This window comes from Musca domestica, unplaced genomic scaffold (assembly GCF_030504385.1).
Source record: "Musca domestica strain aabys unplaced genomic scaffold, Musca_domestica.polishedcontigs.V.1.1 22, whole genome shotgun sequence".
In the NCBI taxonomy this organism is placed as follows: Eukaryota; Metazoa; Arthropoda; class Insecta; order Diptera; family Muscidae; genus Musca; species Musca domestica.
In genome coordinates, this window is record NW_026712262.1 from 5,427,555 (window position 1) to 5,445,440 (window position 17,886).

The 17,886-nt window shown below is 33.8% G+C and overlaps 1 protein-coding gene across 6 annotated transcripts in view; it reads left to right on the forward strand.

Annotated features, from left to right (window-relative positions):
- LOC109612913 (uncharacterized) overlaps positions 1 to 17,886 on the forward strand; it is a 206,019-nt gene that overhangs the window by 30,372 nt on the left and 157,761 nt on the right. For all 6 annotated transcript variants that reach the window (XM_059122947.1, XM_059122948.1, XM_059122943.1 and 3 more), the window contains exon 2: positions 3,029 to 4,362. In XM_059122947.1, coding sequence (XP_058978930.1) covers positions 3,944 to 4,362 — 419 coding nt within the window. In that variant the 5' untranslated portion in view covers positions 3,029 to 3,943. The remainder of the gene's footprint in view (positions 1 to 3,028; positions 4,363 to 17,886) is intronic.

Genomic DNA, 17,886 nt, shown 5'->3' on the forward strand with positions numbered 1-17,886 from the left:
ATTGTGTGTGTGTGGAAATATTTTTTGTGGAGGACATTTAAAGAGATCCAAAAAAAAAAAAAGAAAAAAGGAAACATGGGGAGGAGGAAGCCTGCCCCGAACAAATTAAAATGTATTTTATTGCGCCGTTGTTTGTTAGTCGTAAAGGCCAAGACATTGAACAAATGTGGATACCTCCCTACTTTTGTTTTCGTTATTTACCAGATACATAGTTCGTGTATATATGTATGTATCCATGTTATATATACATGTACTCATATGGGATTCCTTTTTTTTTGCCCAACATTGTCTCATTTGGGATTTTATTGATTAAAGAAAGTTATAATCCACCACCACTATCATCCCCCCCTTCCGATTGATTTGACTTTTGGTCTCTTTTGCTGAAGGAGACAATTTTGCTATCTTGGTGTCCATGTTGGCGTGTGTGTGTGTGTCAATTGACATATAATGTCAAAGTTGTCAAATAATTCCCCGAAAATCCGTAGAGAATTTCAAGAATTCTTGTAATGAATTAGAGGTCGGGAAAATGATGAATTTCCAATTTTGTTGCGACAAGGGAACAGTTTTTGGAAAAGTTCTAGGAATTTGTCAATAAATTATAAATGTAAGTTTCTAAAAATACAAAATAGAAAAAAAGCAAGTAAGCAAAGGCTATAGTCGTGCGGGCCAACCATGTAATACCCTACAACATTATAATATGTTGGAAGCCCCCCTAGGTTCAGATCCATTTTCTTAGATTTCGTTTTTGAAATAATGCCATTCAGCCCCGCACAAATGTTATGTATATATATGCTCTCTGTAGTGCTGATAGGCATTTAAAACAAGTTCACACGAAAGTCCAAAATGTTAGACTTCTGCCCTGTCCTTAATTTTCTCATAATGCAAAATTCCGTGTCGATTGATTTTCATTTGATTCATTTGAACCCTTAAATGTACATCAATTATAACAATAGGTTTTGGGCTACCATCCAAATTGGTAGGCTTTTGCCCAGCCCTAACCTCTAAATTTTACGTCGATTCGTCACTAATTGTGGTCTGTAAAGCAACTGCAGAATCAGGAAAATTTCCGGTTTTTGGTCCATTTCATACCCTAAATATTTTGCGATAATCTCCAAAAACAATAGGCTTCTATTCGGACCCTAACCCACCTCTATTTTCAATTAATTGAAATATATCGGAACATACCTTCTGGAATCTCTCCCACAACTGGTCAAAATTTTGAGAAGCTGTTGCTCTCATAAAATGCGAAATAAGTTTCCGATTCTCTTCAAATTTTGCATATCCCAGTGCTTTTATTAACTCAATATCTGGTGTGAAGATGGTAGATATCGGCCCACTCCTTCTGGTAACACCACCCCCCCCCCCCCCCAACAAAGGGGAACAAATTTCAATATGTATGTATCGAAGTATGTATCAGATTTCCTTTAAATTTCTCACACCCTAATACTTTTATTAAAACGTGATCTGGTGTGAAGGTGGTAGATATCGGAACACTGCTTCTGGCACTTCTCCCACAAGGGGTCAAAATTTCTCACATCCCAATATTTCTGCTAAAACAATATCTAGTTGGAAGATGGAATATATGGGACCACTGCTTCCCCACACAACCAGAACGCTCATAGAACGAGAAATAAGTATCAGATTCATTCCGAATTTCACATATTCCAATATTTCTTTTAACACAAGATCTGTTGTGGAGATGAGATACATCGGCCTACTCCTTATGGAACCTATTCTGATGCCACGGTCGATTAATACGAGCAGAGAGCGATCATCGGCTGTTATGGCGGCCCACACCATCACCATGGCTGACGTTTGAGTTCCGGTGGTCAAACGAAGGTGCACATTTTCAGCTGACCTCTTTGGCAAGTAAACACGATCATTTTGTTTTGTTTTCCCATCGGAGAAAATCATATTCGGCAGTTCACCACCTTTTCGGCCAAGCGAAGCAACTCGTTAGCTCTTTTGAGTCTATTTTCTTTCTGTTGCGGTGTAAGTTCTTGCACTTTTTGGAATTTTAATGGCTTTAACCCGAGCTCATTTTCCAATATTTGCGGAATGGAATATTGCGATATGTTCAGCTCACGAGCCATTTTTCGGCCACTGCAACGCGGGTTTTGATCAACCAACTTTTCGAACCATTTTGAGCCAGCAGTCTAAAGTTGGTTGCAATTTTTTTTATCTCACCCTGTACTTCATCCCACTATATCAGATACCTGAAGTAGTCGATATAGTCCAAAGCTGGCAGGTTGAAATATTTATATCAGACTTAGGGCAGATACGAACTGGACAATATTGGCCCATACTTCGGACCTTCTCCATGATGGGTCAACTGTTCGTAAAATCATAACAGAAGTCAAACATCGGTATACATCTGTGGACAAAATAGGCAGATACTTTTTAACTTGGTTTAAAAAATATAGCACTTTTTCTCAATTTGCTGCAATTTTTCTTATAATTTTGCTGTCCGGATTGTGGAAAATACCAAACGGACTTGAAAATCCCTTTGGTATAGATTTGTATATCAAAATCCTTTGTTTGTTTTTGGGTTCTTAGACCAATTCTGTGAAGGGCTTTATATAGGTTTGAACATATTCCACTCCTTTTGATACATCTTAGCTCTAACAAAATGTAAATGGAATCAAATTTCTTACGAATTTCAATATTTTTGTCCAAATTCAATATTAATTTTTTATTCTCTTAAATAAGTTGAGCAACTAACTAACCGATTTTTATTTCTATTTTTTTCAGATTTTACAAAAATTGGATTTAAAAACAAATCAGGAATTATTCAACCGGCAATCCACAAAACAAACTCAAACTGCAAATTGGGCGACACATAGAGGACATCCTTTCCAAACACTTCTAAAATAATTGCACACCAAATACCCCTCTAGAGACAAAAAATAGGAAAACGCGTCGTGGTGTGATCGTGGTTATTCGGAAATTATTTTTTGTCTTTGTTTTATTTTTAAATTTTTATTTTAGAAATATTGATTTTTTACATATTTATTTCATTTCTTTACAGGATGTGAAAATCTTCCATGATCTCTCCAATTTTCTGAAATAAAAAATAGAGAAAAAATTCAATTCAATTCTCTGGAAAGGCAGAAAGAAATAGAGAAAAAAATAAATAAAGAAAAATATGTGGAAATTATTAGTTTTACTGAAGAAAACTTGTGTTCTTTTTTAAAAATAAAATAAAAAATATATATATATAAAAAAATCATAATTCTTCATAATAAATTAAAATATATATATATGTAAGCAAGTTTAATAATAAAAAAATAATCTAATAAAAATATATATCTCTAAAATATGGGCCGCATCTTATAAGAAAAATCCTTAAAGTGGTTAAAATAATAATAAAAAATAGTTTTTAAGGCTTCAAGCTAATAAGAAAAAAAAGAAAGAAGAAAAAATATTTAAGTGTAAGAAAATTTGTTTTTTTCTGGAAAAATAATTTTCTAAATGTAAAAAAAATCATAAAAAATAATATATAATATTATTGCCCAAATAATTATATAAATAAAAAATACATCAGTGCAAATAGAGAAAAAAATCAATTTTTAATCTAAAGGCAAGTGGAAAAAAGCAGAGCAAAAAATTAATAAAAAATAAAGATTATTAAAAAAATGTGTTGAAAAGTTGTTGGCCGCTGCACATTTTATAAGGCTCGTGTAAAAAGTCCAACTCACAGCCTAAACGACCCGACCGCCCACTCGCCGCAAGATCAGCAAGAACTCTTTAACTCCCTATCATCTCCATAACGCCACACACACACATAGAGAAGGGAGAGAGGAGAGAAGGGAGAAATAACATTGCGAATTTTGTTCTTGCTACGATGCCAATGATGCAGCTCGATCGTTCAGGAATAGAATAGAACCCCCACCCAAAAAACAACAACAAAAACAAAAATTATTTCTATGAATTTCGGCATGAAATGGAAGCAGCCATACGTTCATCAGTACAGGTTGGTGGTCCTCAGCCGCCACCTAATGGTGGTCAAAGTCAACAGCAGCAACAACAACAACAGCAACATCAACAGCAGCAGCAGCAACAACAGCAGCAGCAACAACAGCAGCAGCATCAACATCATCAGCATCAACAACAACTTCATCTTCATCATCATTTACAACAACAACAGCAGCAGCAACAGCAACAACAGCAAAAACAATCTGTTGATAATGGACCAACGTCCCAACAACAGCAGCAGCAACAACAACAGCCACAACCACCCTCACATCTTTCACAGCAACAGTCTCAGCAGCAACAACAACAACAGCAGCAACAAGCTGCCGCAAATATGTCAACCTATCAGCAACAGCAAAGGATACCCGCTGGTGCATCACCAATTCATAGGTAGGTGTTCTGTCTATCATTTCAAAAAATATTTTTTTTGGAATTTTCCAAACAAGAACCAGCAAAGAAGGCTTAAAAGATGTACTACCCCACTATGCCTACTTGGTAGAGTTACCCCGAACTTAATATTGGGAACTAGCAATTGCCCGCTACTTCGTCAGCAAAAAAATGCACCTCAAAATTTTAGGATTCGTTTCAACAGTTCGTTGTGGGCCTTTTTAGAATTCAAAATTCACAATTTTAACAGTTCGACAACGGGTTTTAATCAAAACTTCATGTCCTGTACTATATTTTCAGACCTTCGAGGTTTTATATATGGTTCAAGTTTTTCCATTTTCCGAAAATAATGGGAAAAATGTTTTAAAAATCTTTTATTTTAAAGTTTTCCATTGCGCAGTGGACCTACATCCAATTATTCGGTCCAAAACTATTTCAACGTCTCCATATGTAAATCCTAGAAATCAAATTTAAGAATTTTAGTCATATCCCTTCACCCAATATCAAATTTAGTAACACTTAGTACGCATATCCAAAACCAAGTAATCAAAAATAGTACTTTTTGTACAATTTTAGTGCTCATATCTATAATCAATGCCAGATCTCAACACCACATACCAATAGACCTCAATATCAAATTTCGAGATTCCAGTTTTATCCCCACATCAAATACCCATTTTAGTAACATTTAGTACTTTTCGTATAATTTTAGTACTCATATGAAAACCCGTTCCATACATCAATCCCAGACACCAACCTTAACCTTTACGAGACCTTAACATTAAATTATAAAATTTTATCTCGAACCCTTCACCCGATACCAATTTTAGTACCATTTAGTCCCTTTCGTACAATTATAATACACGCACTTCCAAAACCACCTCCATATGTCAGGGCTAAAAATTAACAGCGATCCTAATACAAAATTTGAAATTGTAAGCACTATATGTTCACTCAATACCGAATTGTACCAAATTTAGTACAATTTAAGAAGTTTCCTTACACATTTCCAAAATTAACTTAAATTCTCAAGCCTACCTTCAGCCGGGATCCCAATACCAAAACTTCCAGCTCTATCCCAATACCAAATTCAGTAACACTTAGTACGCATATCCAAAACAAAACAAAGTAACCAAAAATGGTACTTTTTAGTACTTTTCGTATAATTATTGCACACATTTCCAAAACCACGAACAGATCTCAACCGAGACCTCCAGATACCAGCAGAGACCTCTATATCGAATTTCGGGGTTCCCGCTCGAATACGATATAAAGTATGTTATAAAGTAACGTTTAGTACTTTTCGTGTAATTTTAGTACACACATACAAATCCTTTCCATATCTCAATAGGCGAAATGTACTACCTTTCAGCAATTTTTCTTATACATTTCCAAAATCAACTTCAATTCTCAAATCTACCACCAATACCAAAACTTCGAAATTCCTGCTATATCCTTTCATTCACCATCCAATTTAGTACTATTTAGTACTTTTTCGAACAATTATAAACAGTACGCATTTCCAAAGCCCGCTCCTTTTCTCAACCCGAATTTCAGGATTTCAGGCCAGACGAAACGGATGAAGCTAGAATCTTGAAGTTTTGGCTGGGTTTTTAGAAATTCTTACTAAAATGGTACGGAAAGTACTAAAATGTACTAAAAATTTAACATTTTGTATTGGATAATCTGAATGATATACAATTCTGAAATTTGGAATGAGAGTCACTAATTGAGTGCAGGATAGATGTTTTCAAATGGTTTTTGGAAATTCAAACTTTAAGGTTACGAAAGGTTCAAAAATGGTACCATGTGTTTTTATGTGAACGGATAGGGATACAAACTCAAAATTTGGTATGGGAATCAAGGTTGGAAAGCATGTTTGGTATAAGAATGTGATTTTAAAAATGTGTAATAAATGTACGAACTGTGCAAAATGGTACTAAATTTGGAACAATTAGATTTTGGGGTGGACGAATGGAGCTGGAATTTCGTTGTTTTGGCATTGGGATCCCCGTTGGTAATAGGTTTGTGATATAGAGGTGGTTTCGGAACTGTGTACTACAAGTGCACGAAAAGTACTAAATGGAACTGTATTTGGTACTAAATTTGGTGAAGAAAAAGTGTTTGAAATCTGAAATTTGGTATTAGGGCCGAGGTTCATGTGTACTCTCTAAAGAGACTTGAAAGTTAGGTTCCACGGCGTTTATTACGTCTGTCCACCCTAGGCTATTGAAATCATTCTTCACATAAAGCGTGGTTAATAGAATTATCATCCCGCTGTGATTATTTCTTTGGCGGACGGCGGACGTCGACTACTTCTTTCATTGCAATGATGGTTAACTTTCCACTTCTTCTCATTTCGAGCTTTCAGCATCGGCTATTCTGGTCTTTAGCAGTATCCGGAATAGTTTGCCTACAGTATTTAGCATGCAGGGTGGCCGGAAGATTCCTTCTGCTAAACAATGGTCATACATATTCCCCCTCCTCCTTGAAAATCTCTGTTGGAACTCTATCAGGACCCGGTGCCTTGTTATTTTTTTTTTCCATTTTTTAGCTGTCGCATTTTGTTCTTCTGCCGTGGAGACTATGACTATTTCTTTGCCTTTGGCGATGGATCTCCTGCTCTAACTTAGCATTTCGGAAACAATATTTGTCATTGTTTCGTCATCTATTTCATTAGCTGAGTCTTGGCCTTACAGTTTCCGCATTACCAATTTTTTATACCCAAGTCCAAAAGTGATGTCGGCTTATGCCATGTCGTCTCAGTTCTTCCCATTTTCCATTTATAAACAATTATCCACGTATGAAGTGGTTTTGTCTGAATTGTCTATTTTCATATAATTTTCATAAGCTTTATCTAAATGACGTGCTCCTCACACACGCCATATCGAAATTATCAAATGTTTGGAGAAATAATAAAAAAAAACATTCCGCGAATGACGAAAATCCCCGGTTATCTCTGTTATCAGTTAACGGAAAAAAATGCCTGATCGATATAATGTGACACAGAAATGTCAGTATCAAACACCCTATCGAATTTCTGATCAATCATCATTTTTTAATTTATTTTTTTTTTGTTTCTCTTCTAATTTTCAATCCTCCACATATTTCACCATTAAACCCCCCTCTCCCAAGTATTTGATGACCCCAATCACAAGAGTATTGTATTTGCCAAAGTCTATCTATTTCAAAATCTTATCGCAAAGCAACTAAGGTAATCATCACAAATATCAGAGCAATAAACTTAGAAACGAGATAGAACAAAAAACAACAAAAATAAATATTAAACAAAAAAAAAAAAAATTGAAAAGCTTCTTATCTTATCGTGTTCTACATAAATATATTTCTATATATTTTTCCCCTATTTTTCCATCCATTCCATGTGAATGACTTTATTTGATGAGTGCTGCGATAACAGTTCTCCGGCAGTAATAAAATAACAATAACAACAACAACAATAATATTTATAAACCAGCCATATATAATTTACATGTTTGTTCTATCTATTATACGTATGTATGTGTGTGTGTGTGTGAGTGCACGCGGTTTTGGCCAATAGACACTGCTGTCCGTCAGTTGAGCAGTCTGTCAGTCAAGTCACTTCATTCAATTGAAGTTCAAATCTTATCTCTAATGACTTCCATTCCAGTTCAGTTTTGAGTTCTCCAAGCACCACAGACACCACTCATTCATGCGATTGGCCCACTTGATTGACAAATGTGTAGTCGTGGTCGTCAAAAAAAAAAAAAAAAAAAAGTTTTCCCCCTCTCGACCCCAACATAGTTTGTTTTGTTATTATCAGTATACGCTCGTGTTCGAACACGTTATTTTTGTATTCCTAGTTGTGAAATTAAATATTTGACATATGTGCGCGTAAGATTTGAAAATCACGTCTTGCTAAGATTATTGATAGAATTCTTTTTGTTATTTTAATTACTCGAATACGATTGACTGGCCCATTATCCGAACTTGAATATATTCCAATCGAAATGGTAAAATTGTCTGTCTTTCTATATATATAAAAGAGTATATGACTGGCAGACTGACGAATTAAGAATCAACGTCCACTCGAAACAGATGAAGCTAGAATCTTGAAATTTTGGCTGGGCTTTTTGGAAATTCGTACTAAAAGGGTACTAAAATGTACTAAAAAGTGAATATTTTGTATTGGATAAACTGAATGATCTACAATTCTGAAATTTGGAATGAGAGTCACTGATGGGGAGTGCAGGATAGATGTACCAAAGTGTTTTTGGTTGAAAGGTTCAAAAATAGTACCATGTGTTATTATGTGAACGGAGAGAGTTACAAACTTAAAATGTGGTATGAGAATCAAGGTTGGAAAGTATGTTTTGTATAGGTATGTGGTTTTGGAAATGTGCAATACATGTGCGGTACTAAATTTGGAAAAATTAGATTCAGGTTGGACGAATGGAGCTGGATTTCGTGTTTTTGGAACTTTGTACTACAAGTTTACGAAAACTACTAAATAGTACTATATTTGGTACTAAATATGCTATTGAGTGAACAGGTAGTGCTTGAAATCTGAAATTTGGCATTAGAGTCGCCTTTCATGTGTAGCTTGAACATATGGAGGTAGATTAGGAAATGTATACTACAAGTGTACGAAAAGTACTAAATAGTCCTATATATAACACTAAATTTGGTATTGGGTGACACATAGCGCTTTAAATTTGAAATTTGGTGTAGCCTGGACACATGTTTAGGAAAATGTACGTCAAGATAAATTTAAATTTAATTAGCAAAGACACAAACCAATCCGGTTCGCAAAGGGTTAATAAAGAGAGATAGAGGGAGATAGAGAGAGAGGGAGAGAGAGGGAGAGAGAGAGATGGAGATAGAGGGAGAAAGAGAGGGAGAGAGAGAAAGAGAGAGAGAGAAAGAGAGAGAGGGAGAGAAGGAGTAGTAAACCAGAGAAAATTAAAGGTAGACTAAATTATATTAGTTTTCATCAAATTTCATAATTTTCCGTACAAATTTCAAATTTAAAATGAAATCGCTAAATAAAAACCTAATTAAAATTTACGTTGAAAAACTTTGAAACCCTTAACTCTACATTTAAACCGAGAATAAAATATTTAAAAATGAAGCGGTGTCGTGGCTGGGCACAAATGAAAGATCTCGAGGAGTACTTTCCGAATCTGTGGACCTTATAGTCAAAAAGAATTTCAGACTTAGGAATTTTTTGCATTTTCTGAATTATCGCTCAATTTTAAGAAAATTGCAGATAAAAGCGTCCACAGAACAGAAACTAAAAATGAAGCGGTGTCGAGGCTGGGCACAAATGAAAGGTCTCGAGGAGTACTTTTCGAATCTGTGGACCTTGCACGGACCTATGCACGAAAAGTACTTAATAGTACTGTATTTGGTACAATATGGTATTGGGTGAACTGATAGTGCTTTAAATCTGAAATTTGGTATTAGAGTCGCCGTTCATGTGTAGCCTGGACATATGCACAAAAAGTACTGACTGGTACTATATTTGGTATTGGGTGAAAGGACAGGGTAAGGGTATCTGTGTTTTGAGATTTGAGGGTGGTTTGGAAATGCGTTCTAAATTTGTACAAAATGTTCTAAATGGTACTAAATTTGGATTTGTGTGACGGAATATGGATGGAATTCTCAAATTTAATATTGAGGCTCTGCTGGTGTCTGGAATTGGGATACGGAGTTTGTGAAGAAAATCATTTATCAAAAGTTGAAAATTAATTATTCACTACACAAAGCGAAATCAATAAAATTCACTATCCGCATTATCCCTCATGTAAATATATATTATCCAAGTCCCCATTGTAAAAAACATTTATCCAAAGTTGAAAATTCCCTATCGGCATTATCCGTCATGTAGAAATTTATTTTCCAAGTTCCCATTGTAAAAAAAACATTTATCCAAAGTTGAAAATTCATTATCCGCCTTATCCGTCTTTGGAATACACATTATCCGGGTCCCTATTGTGAAGAAAATATTTTATCCAAGATTAAAAATCACATATCCACTTCGAAAAGAGAGAAAAAGTTATCCATTTATAAAAACTCATTATCCGTCTTGAGAATAATCATTATCCAGGTCTCATCCACGTTATCCGTCTTTGCAATACCCATTATCCAGGTCTCCATTGTGGTGTGAATAATGTATCCAAGGTTAAAATAATATTATCAATTGATGAAAACTCATTATCCACATTACCCATCATGAAAATATTCATTATCCAGATCCCCATTGCGATGAAAATAATTAATCCAAAGTTGAAAATTACTTATCAACTCCACAAAGGGAACAAATAAAATTATCCATTGATGAAAACTCATTTTCCGCGTTATCCGTCTTTGAAATACGCATTATTATTATTTATTTATTTATTATCCAGAATTGAAAATCAAATATCTTCTCCAAGGAAAGTGAGAAAAGTATCCATTGATAAAAATTCATTATGCGCCTTGAGAATAAACATTATCCAGGTCCTCCATGTAATGCGCCGTTGGATAAAAACATTATACACTTATATGCATATTTGGAATATGTATTATCCAGGTCCCCGTTGTGAATAAAATAAATTATCCAAGGTTAAACATACATTATCCACTCCACTAAAAGGAAAAATAAAATTATCCATTGATGAAAATTCATTATCCGTTTGGGAATATGAAAAGATGAAAATTTTCAAAAATTGTTGGTCCAAGGATAGATATCAATTATCCACGTAACATTAACCAGTTTTTTATCCATAATAATTTAGTTAGGATAATATGGATAAATAAATAATCCAAAGAAATATTCCCTATCCATGTGCCCGAGCCAAACTATTTACGTCACCGGAGTTAGAAAAAATAGCATTATCCACCAAAACATCTTCATCAATCTGTAATGTGTGTGAATTGGTCAGAGCATATATTTGCTTGTTTTCACTCGGGAGTAAAATTTGCTCGCAAGCGGGATGCTCGAAATGTGGGAGTTTTTTTTTTGATATAATTTACTATTCTCTATTTTGTTTTGTATCGGAGCGCTTTCGAGTCGCTTCCGTTTGAAAAATATTAATGTGAGCCGAATCGCTCGATATTAAGTGAGAGTTTACTGGTACAGAATACTGACAATGCTTTTCAATGCATTTGAGGTTGTTTCCGTTTGCTGTGGTCTGAGAAGATGCACGTTCATAGGAATACATTAAAGGTATGATGAAACTTAAAAGTGTGATCGGCAAGAATAGAATTTGCTCGTTTTCGAACAAATTATGCTTCCACTTAAAGACGAGCAAAGCATGATCGGCCTTATTCGAGCTAAATCAATAAATGGAGGTTTGCTCGTTTTGGTTTTTTCTTCCCAAAGGAGTGCTTCTGCTCACGTTTGAACGAGTTTCACTCTTTCCTCGAATTCGAGCGTGTTTTTCAAAGGTCTGCAACACGTAAATGATTAAAAATGTCTATATAAATGATCCACATTGTTTGTCTAGTCCATCTAGTCTAGAAATATACCCTATAAACGTTATCCAAGCAAAGAAACTTTGTTATCCAGCTTTTCCGAGCTGCTAATATAAATTATTCGCACGCGCAATTTTCATGACATGTGCGACGACAATATATTACGAAAATAATAATTATACAAAATTAAAAATTCATTATCAGTAGACCGGGCTGAGACACGTGCCATGAAGTTTTTGGGCAAATTTTCAAAAATAAAAAACAAAATTATCAAGGGTTAAAGTTCTCTATCTGCGATGTGATAAAATGAGAACATTGAGAACAATTGTTTATTATCCTCATCATCCAAGTTATCCCCTCAACACTAATCCTTTGTCGGAGATATGGTAGACCATTTATGTTCCTCAAATTATGAAAAAAAAAAAAGGAATGATGGAAACATTTTTTCTTGTTTACGTCAATTGCTCTTTCATTACCTAAGGTTCATTCCCATAATGCGTGTTTTTTTTCTTCTTTCCTTTCAAATGTGATTTATTCTTTTATATTTCGCGTTTCTTGTTAATTCTAGTTTTGTCTGTTGATATTTTGATTAGTTAAGTACCACCTTAATGATAAGTATTTTTTTGTTATCTAATCTTTGAAGGATGGAAATAACAATGAATTAAATAAATACACACACGCACACACATGCAAAAGTGGAGGGGAAGAAGAACAAGCACAATAAACGTAATCGGACAAAAGTAGTGTTCTAAAATCCAATTCAAAGATAAGATAACAAAAGTCATAAATAAATAAAAGAATATTACGATGTTTGCAAAGTATTAGAAAAAGAAGAAGAAGCAGCAGCTGACACACAATTACGTGATCGATTACAACAACAAAAACACGAAAATACAGACAGACAATGAATGTCGTGCCATGTGTTGTTTAAAAATCGATTGGAATTTTATTTTTATTTCATCGGGCGATTATCAATGCCATTGGCTTACATTTTTTTTGATTAGCAGAGTAGTCTTTCACCGTTTCGCATACATATATACCATACGCTCAATACATACACCCAATGTAGCTGATTATTTGTGGCTAAATCTGAAGTTCACTGAACTGAGCGGAAATTAATTGAACAGAAGAATGTGTTAGCCGATGCTCGAATGCGACGAGAATAAATTAAAAAAAAATAAAATTAACAATAATTAATTTGTAAAACACACACACACACTTGTGCATACCATAGCCAATTTTTTTACAGTAGTTGTCATCAGGAGTTTTGGTAAAATAGTCAATTCAATTTTTCCATCAAAAGGTTTGTGCAGTTAGGAAAATGTGTTATCATCTGACTCTGTCCTAAAGGGCTCCAAAAAGTATGCATTGTGCCATTGGGATTTTCCTGATTTCTGTTTTAATTCATAATTTGTATGCTCCCTCCCTCCACCATAAAATTTCGAGGTTTTGCAAACGGAGTGACGAAAAAAAGATCGTAAATTAAATCAAAAATCTTTCATTTTTATATGTGTCAAATAAATGGCAAAGGACACAATGCATACTTTTAGGGGCCCATGAGGTTTTTGACACTGGCCACAGCGAGTTTGGTATTGGAAATAGAATATATCTTGAAACCTTTAGGTTCGGCTCCCGTATGACGGTACTTTAAAGGTTTCAATACCGATTTCAGTGGGCGGCAAAATGCAATTTTTCAATAATTACGAGGAAAATCCAGCAGGATACGAAAGTATAGCTAAAATGAAGGAAAAAAGATACGTGTATCGGCGCTCTTAAAGTTTACATCGCAAACTAACGTAAATAGAAGAGGCAAGTTCCTCACTCTTCCACACTTTTGGAAAATTTCGGATTAAGATTCCTTGGAAACGGTTAATTTTGGGTATATAGTGTCTTCGGCAATATTGCAAACTAACCTAAATAGAGAGGCCGATATACCCTCTTCCACTTTTGCAAAATTTTGGATTACGATTCCATTTCGCCACCCTAAGTCATTATAATTAGTACCAATGTGATCTGGAGTCTTTTTAATGAAGCTCTTTGATTCGCATCTGTATTTTACGAATTTTTAGATATCTTAAACAAATCCCACGTTGGGCGCCACTTTGAGAAACATTCTCAAATTAATCTCGGATCTTGAGATCTTAAGTTTTATACCTAAGATTATATACCGTAGATCCATAGTTGAGGGCTCCGGAATATAGATTAAAAAAAAGTTTAAAAAATCCCACGTTTGGCGCCAATTTGAAAAGTATTTTTAAAAATTCATTTTTTTTGTGAGATCCTAAATAGATATACGTATTGATCCACAGTTGAGCTCCGTAATATAGATTTAAAAGAAAAATCTTTATAAAAATCTCCCTTTGGAAGTCACTTAAAAAACAGCGACGTTGGGCGCCACTTTGAACAATATTTTTATTAAAAATGATTTTGGTTATATGAGATCCTAATATCCTAAGATTTCTTATGTAATCTGGGTATTTAAACACTACATATCTTCGATCCAACGTTAAGTTGTGGAATATAGATAAAAAAACGAAGTTACAAAAAATCCCGCTTTGGGCGCCACTTTGAAAAATCATTTTTTTAAAAATCATTAATTTTTTTGCGCTTTAGGATAATATTATTTATACATATATGAACTGCATTTTTATTTCAAAAATTAATTTTTTTCGCTCCATAGCTGAGCTCCATAAAAATCCAACATTGGGCGCCACTTTTAAAAATATACTTAAAACTATATGATTGTGGTTCTTTGAAATCCAAAATATTTGTGTACCTTTTTAAATTTTTAGATTACAACTCTACGATCCAACGTCAAGTTCTGGAATAAAGATTAAAAAAATAGTTATATAAACACTGTATCTTGGGCGCCACTTAATAATCAATGTTCTTGAGATCTCATAATTTATTTTTACTTAAGACTAAGATTATAGCCATATAAAGGCACCACTTTGAACAATATTTTTAAAAATCATAATTTTAGTTTTGGGTTCTAATATTCTAAGATCCCCTATACAATCTGTTGACTTAATATTTAGCACTTTTTCGTAGTTCACTGCAAATGTTCTCGAAATTTCGCTGCACAATAGCCCGTCTGGGTTGTGGGAAATTCCAAGTGAACTTGATAGTACTCGTTTTTAGATCAAAAATCCCAAAGGAGTTAACTAAATAACAAACCTCAATTTGCCAAGTGCCAATGGTTGGCTTCACCTGCCTTGTCTTATCTATTCATGATCAATTATTTACGTCTTAAATCAAAAAAAAAAAACAAAAACAATTGAAATGCTCTTCTAAATAATGTTATGTCTCAAATGACGTTTCAAATAAAATTTTTTTCTCAATAATTATTTCTATTTTTATTTTTCAATAATTGCGCCTGGCATTTGCAATTGCTTGCAAAAAGCTGATTTATGTCTAATAAATAATTCAAACTGATTTCGTTTGTTTTTAACAAAAAAAGTGAATAAATAAAATTCTTGGAAATGTTTTTTATTGTGGCTTATTTGTTTTACGATACAGCAGAGTAGTAAATTTTTTATGTGGAGCGACGAATTGGATTTGTGACTCATACGATCGAATCTGCTGTTGTCATGCAATCGAGATAAATTAATCTTTATTTTTGTGGTCTTAGCTCTCATCTTTGAAACACAATAAGATATTTTTCTCGGTTTTATTTGCAAAAAAAATTCTAAAAAACGCCTGTCAAAGTCCTTAAAATTGGCTAAGAAAATCCCAAAACACCACAATATTCTTCTTGTAAAGTTCATGATTGAAATCTCCTTCCCAAAACGTAAATTGACCCGAAGCATTATAGTGCGGGATGCTTACTCGGTATCGTTTTGGTTCGTACCAAGATCCAACCAAAAGCACGAATAGTTTGATTATCTATCACAGATCTGGTTCGTTGTCTTAAAATAGTAATCTTAAAAATTGCAGTAGTTGGGCGCCACTTTGACAAACATTCTTAAAAATTATTCGTTTTGTCGCTTTAAGACATTATAATTTATACCTATGTGAAATGGATTTTTTTAATTAAGCTCTTCGATCCACAGATGAGCTCTTGAATATGGATTCAACGAAATTTGTGTAAAAATTCCACGATGGGCGCCACTTTGAAAAACATTCTCAAAGAGTAATATTTTGAATCTTGAGATGCTAAGTTTTTTACCTAAGATTATAGACTATTGTTCCGGAATGTAGATTTAAAAAAATGTATATAAAAATCCCTCGTTGGAATTTCCTAAAGATTTATACCTATATAATCCGGGGGTTTAACGATTACAAACAAGCTCTTCGATCCATAAATGTATATAAGATGCCTCCTAAAAATCCATGTTTTTGGATATCCGAATTTATTTTAGCATAATATGGCCTTAAAGTTTATAGCGCTGAAAAATATACATCATTTTTAAATACCCATGAAAATTCGACGTTAGGCGCCACTTTGAACAATATTTTTAAAAATCATAATTTGTGTTTTTCGAGATCCAAATATTCTAAAATCCCCTCTATAGCCTGAAGGTTGAAAGAATACAGCTCATTGATCCAACTTTAAGTTGTGGCATATATAGATTTAAAGAAATTGCAAAAAAAAAATTACACGTTGGGCGCCACTTTGAAAAACCATTGTTAAAAATCATTCATTTTGGCACTCCTGGATTTTTATTTTGAAATTAAATTTCTTCGCTCCACAGCTGAGCTCTGGAGTAGCGACTTTAAGAAAAGACCATAAAAATCCAACATTGCGCGCCACTTTGAAAAATATTTTTCGAAATACATGGTTAGGTTTTGATTCTTTGAGATACAAAATATTTATACATTTTTTATCATAAATTTAAAGACTAAAGCTCTACTATCCAACGATAAGTTCTGCAATATAGATTTAAACAAATTTTGTATAAAAATTCCACGTTGGGCGCCAATTTGAAATACATTCGAAACAATCAAAATAAATTTAAAAAAAAATACAGCTCTACAATCAAATTTTAAGTTCTAAAACATAGATATAAAAATTTTTGTATAAAAACCCATGTTGGGCGCCATTTTAAAAAACTTTCGCAAAAATCAAAAATTTTGGCTTAGTGATATCTTTTTATTTAAAAATAACATAATCGGGGGGTTTTAAGATTATAGCTCTACAATCATAAATTCTTGTAAACAATCCCACGTTGGGCGCCATTTTGAAAAACGTTCTTGAACTTGAAACAAGAACAATAACCGGAAAAATCCAGCAGATTATGAGAGTTTGGCTAAAAGTAGAAGATATGTGTATGGGCATCTTTAAAGTTTACATTGAAAAGTTACAAAAGTAGTGGAGGCAAGTTTCCCCATCTTCCTTCCTTTTCGAAATGTTCAGATTAAGATTCCTTGGAATCCGTTCATTTTGGGTGTATAGTGTCTTCGGCAATATTACAGATAACAATACGAGGATTAGTTTGGTAAGAATTGTTAAACTTCGAGCGCGTCAACAAAGTGATGGTTTTGGTCCTTTTATAATATATGGTTAAAAACGTCCTTTAAACATGGCCGTAGCCATTCAAAGTGTTCTACAAATTTATTTGTCATAAAATTCTATAGTAGAATCTTATGACAAATAAATTTGCAGAAAAGGTTGACTGGCTGGCTACGGCCAGGTTTAAAGGGAATTTTTAACTATATATTGAAAAAGGACCAAAACGATCCCTTGTTGGCTCACTGGAGGGTTCAAATTTCTTACCAATCTAATACTCGTATTATTATCTCTCAGAAGACATCAAAATTCTTAATCTTACCTACACGCCAGGAATTCATATGTTTTAAAAACACATTTAAGGGTTAAAGCCGTACTTTGTGTGAGTTTATGCAAAAATCTCCAACAAAGCATCATTTTAGATGAATGACGCCAAAGACAAAAATATTCCTCATCAAATTTCACTATGAGTCACTAAAGAGAAGAGATCTGTAAAACTATTTTATATCAATTTAATTATATATTATTATGCCTATTAAACTCGTAAATATTTGTTATTATTTTTTTTAATGAATTTTTCCTCTTTTTTCGATTTGATGCCTGAAAGTGAGATAAAATTCCACTTTAAGCAAAAAGTGTCA